This window comes from Pyxicephalus adspersus, chromosome 6 (assembly GCF_032062135.1).
Source record: "Pyxicephalus adspersus chromosome 6, UCB_Pads_2.0, whole genome shotgun sequence".
NCBI classification, from domain to species: Eukaryota; Metazoa; Chordata; class Amphibia; order Anura; family Pyxicephalidae; genus Pyxicephalus; species Pyxicephalus adspersus.
Genome location: NC_092863.1, coordinates 95077222 through 95080547, shown reverse-complemented (window position 1 = coordinate 95080547; position 3326 = coordinate 95077222). Strand labels below are relative to the sequence as shown.

The 3326-nt window shown below is 37.5% G+C and overlaps 1 protein-coding gene across 5 annotated transcripts in view; it reads right to left on the bottom strand.

Annotated features, from left to right (window-relative positions):
• Positions 1 to 3326, bottom strand: part of GHR (growth hormone receptor) — a 270221-nt gene that overhangs the window by 17446 nt on the left and 249449 nt on the right. For 4 of the 5 annotated variants that reach the window (XM_072416652.1, XM_072416653.1, XM_072416654.1 and 1 more), the window contains 2 exons: positions 2032 to 2176; positions 1289 to 1379 (listed from right to left, as the gene is read on the bottom strand). In XM_072416652.1, coding sequence (XP_072272753.1) covers positions 1289 to 1379; positions 2032 to 2176 — 236 coding nt within the window. The remainder of the gene's footprint in view (positions 1 to 1288; positions 1380 to 2031; positions 2177 to 3326) is intronic. The other variant, XM_072416657.1, reaches the window with a different exon arrangement.

Genomic DNA, 3326 nt, shown 5'->3' with positions numbered 1-3326 from the left:
AGGAGATTGTCAGAGACTGAAGACATACTACAGGAGATTGTCAGAGACTGATGACATACTACAGGAGATGGTCAGAGACTGAAAACATACATACTACAGGAGATTGTCCGAGACTGAAGACATTCTATCTATAGGAGATGGTCAGAGACTGAAGACATTCTATAGGAGATGGTCAGATTTGCATATTTGTTCCATAAGTGCAAGAAATACACAAAAATTTTGCCAGAATTCTTGTGAGCCAATTGCTTCTCATGCTCTCTGGCAATGCAGATGGAGATGAGGAGGGGTAAGAGTTTAAAAGAGAGTTGTATGCTTTGTAATCCAGAAATAATGTAGCCAAATCTAAGACCACCTGCTTAGGAATTCAAAGCCAAAAATACACTGCGTTGTCATAGAGAAAGGTAGGAGTACACTTTATTTCTGGCATATCAATATGTTTCTCTACGTACAGAGTGTTTAACATGTGGAAATGTACACATGCTGCAGGTATCAGACTTTTTTTCCTTGACATATAATTTAAATCAAGGGTTCTCAATTTAAATTAAAATTGTTAATGTACTGGGTCTCTGAATTATTAATAAAATGTGAGGAACATCTTAACAAGAATGATGAAATAAAGTAAACTCATATTTGTTTCCATTTACATATGGACCTAAAAGTGAAAAAGCAACAAAAAAACCTCTTACAATGTCACCTTTGCCCCCCACCCTGAGTCTGCCAGAGTTTGCACTGCCCAATCAGAACAGGTCTATGACCCACTTTGGCTCTTTGTTTTATGACTGAGTGACATTGTCTTAGTGAATATCATTCTTGACTTTCCAGTACTAGAGTTCCAGATCTGAATCTTGGCCAAGACACTACCTGCATGGAATGTATATGTTATTCCCGCGTTTGCATGGGTTTCCTCCCACATCCAAAAACATGCTGTTTGATTTATTGGCTTCCCCCCAAATTGACCTTAGACTGTGATAATACCATATGACTATGGTGGGGACATTAGAATGTGAGCCCCTCTGAATGCCTGTTAGTGATATCACTATGACTTTTGTAAAGCGCTGCGTAATATGTTGGCACTATGTAATATGATGGCACAATGAATTTGTTTTTTGGATTTGGGATAATAATGACATATTCAGAACATACCTTCTGTATTTAAAAAAAAACATTCCACTGTGCTTCATCAATAATTAACATCAAAATATAACCTGAGTGGATTTGTCTAGTGCACTTATATTTCTGTTACATTGGCCCCTTTTGCAGGGTATCAACGGAGCAGTTTGTCACTTACCTTTTCTGTTTGCAAAAAAGGAAAAATGCCAGCACCACCACCACAGCAAATAATCCAGTGATCAGAAACAGTGGCCATGGAGAATCTGTAACTGAAAGAAGAACATTGTTAGACATAATATAATGAAATCTAACGGATCTATTTATAAAGCAGTGAATCTGCCATTACCTAGACTTTCTCTGGTGGGGATTCAATTGCTGCCATTGAAAACAAATAGACATCAAAGATTCTCCAAAGAAAGTTTGGTAAGTGCCAGATTCATTGCTTTCTAAAAAGAACCCTTAATTTTTGTTTGGTTCATTTGGTGCCTTTACTTTCCTCTCCTACTCCAATCTTCCTCTCTGATCCCCTGCAAAAATCTTATGATTGTCATGTGCATGTATTGGGCACATAGAATCCCCCTTTCCCCTCTGCTTCCCCATGCTCAGGCAGCAAGCACAGCATTGTTGGAGGACACAAAGAGCATCCACAAGTGACCCATAACCATAAAAGTTACAGAAGACTATTTATAATTGGTTTAATCTATAATCCTAAACAAAAATCACACTATTTTAACACTAGATTTCATAAAATAATGGATGGATAAAAAGAAAAAGTTAATCCACACACTTTCTATATGAATCCATTTCGAAAAACTTTGGATAAGAGTTGGGTGAATCTTGGGCCTTTTCAACCCACCTACAGTAGGGTAATAAGGGAAGCGAGGAAAGCTGACCTTGGTCCCTTTCAATCCTAATACTTACATCTTAATGGAAGTTGGATGATCAGCATGTCACTGAATTCTGAGAAGGCATAACTTCCTTTCTGTTTGCAGCGGATCCTTACCCAATACTCATTTCCCCCCTTTAAGCCATAGATCGACAAATATGTGGTTGACACCATGTCATACTAGGAAAAATAAGGAATAAAGAAACACAAATTGTTATTGTGGAATTACCTAATAAACAATAAAATAAATGCATTCATCATGCTTTATCATCCTGACCCTATTACTTTCAGATGGACTACATATTGCTTCTTACTGTATTTCTTTGTCTACTTTTTGTGCCTTAGCAGTACCCTGGAAATTATACTGTTTTTTTGTACTTCCAGCACGTGGGGTTGCCTAGGCACTCTTGTTCTTACAATCTCATATCCATATATCTGCAGAGTAAGATCTCAAATCATTGTTCTCTTTGCTGGAGGCTCTGACTGCAAGCAAAGCCCTGCCTCCAGTAGGGTGGCCAGTTCCATACAGAGACACAGTGCAGAAGAAGAAATGGAGACTACATGCAATACTAATGACTAGTCTTTTGCCCCATCTGCCTTTTTGGTCACAGCTAAATTTCCTTTTTAACAACAAATACACTCCATCGCCAAAAGTTTGTGAAAACCTGACCACATAAAAATGAGCTTGTTGAACCTTCATTTCCAAAATCTTAAGCATTAAAACAGAGTTGCCTTCTCACCTGTGTTGCTTAACAGCCTTGACTTTATTGGGAAGGCTTTCTACATGATTTTGGTTTGTGTCTGGAGGAAATAATATTCATTGGCTAGTCTCACAACTGTCTTTCCAATCCAACCCAAAGATGTTTAGTGGGGGTTGCAATCATGACACTCTTCTATACCAAACTCATCAAACCATCTGCTTATGGAACTAGCATTGTGCACACTCAATGGAAGACTGGTGAAGACAAACGTTGCCACTCCAAAATGGTGCCACTAGGATGGAAATTTTTATGTATGTATCTTTGTATGTTGTGAAATTACCAGTACCCTTCACTTTAAACTCAATCATTTCTAAAGGGATAAATAAAATATTAGGGGATAATTACTAATTAATAAGAGTCTACATACTTTTATCGATATGGGTGTGTTGTCAGGTGTTGAAAAACGTTTAATTATATACCGTAATTCCCCAAAAATAAGACACTGTCTTATATTTTTTTTGGCTCTCAAAAACACACTAGGTCTTATTTTCAGGGGATGTCTTATTTTTCCATGAAGAAGACTACAGTACACATTTATTGTTGAAAGTCACTCATGATCACTCATGTTC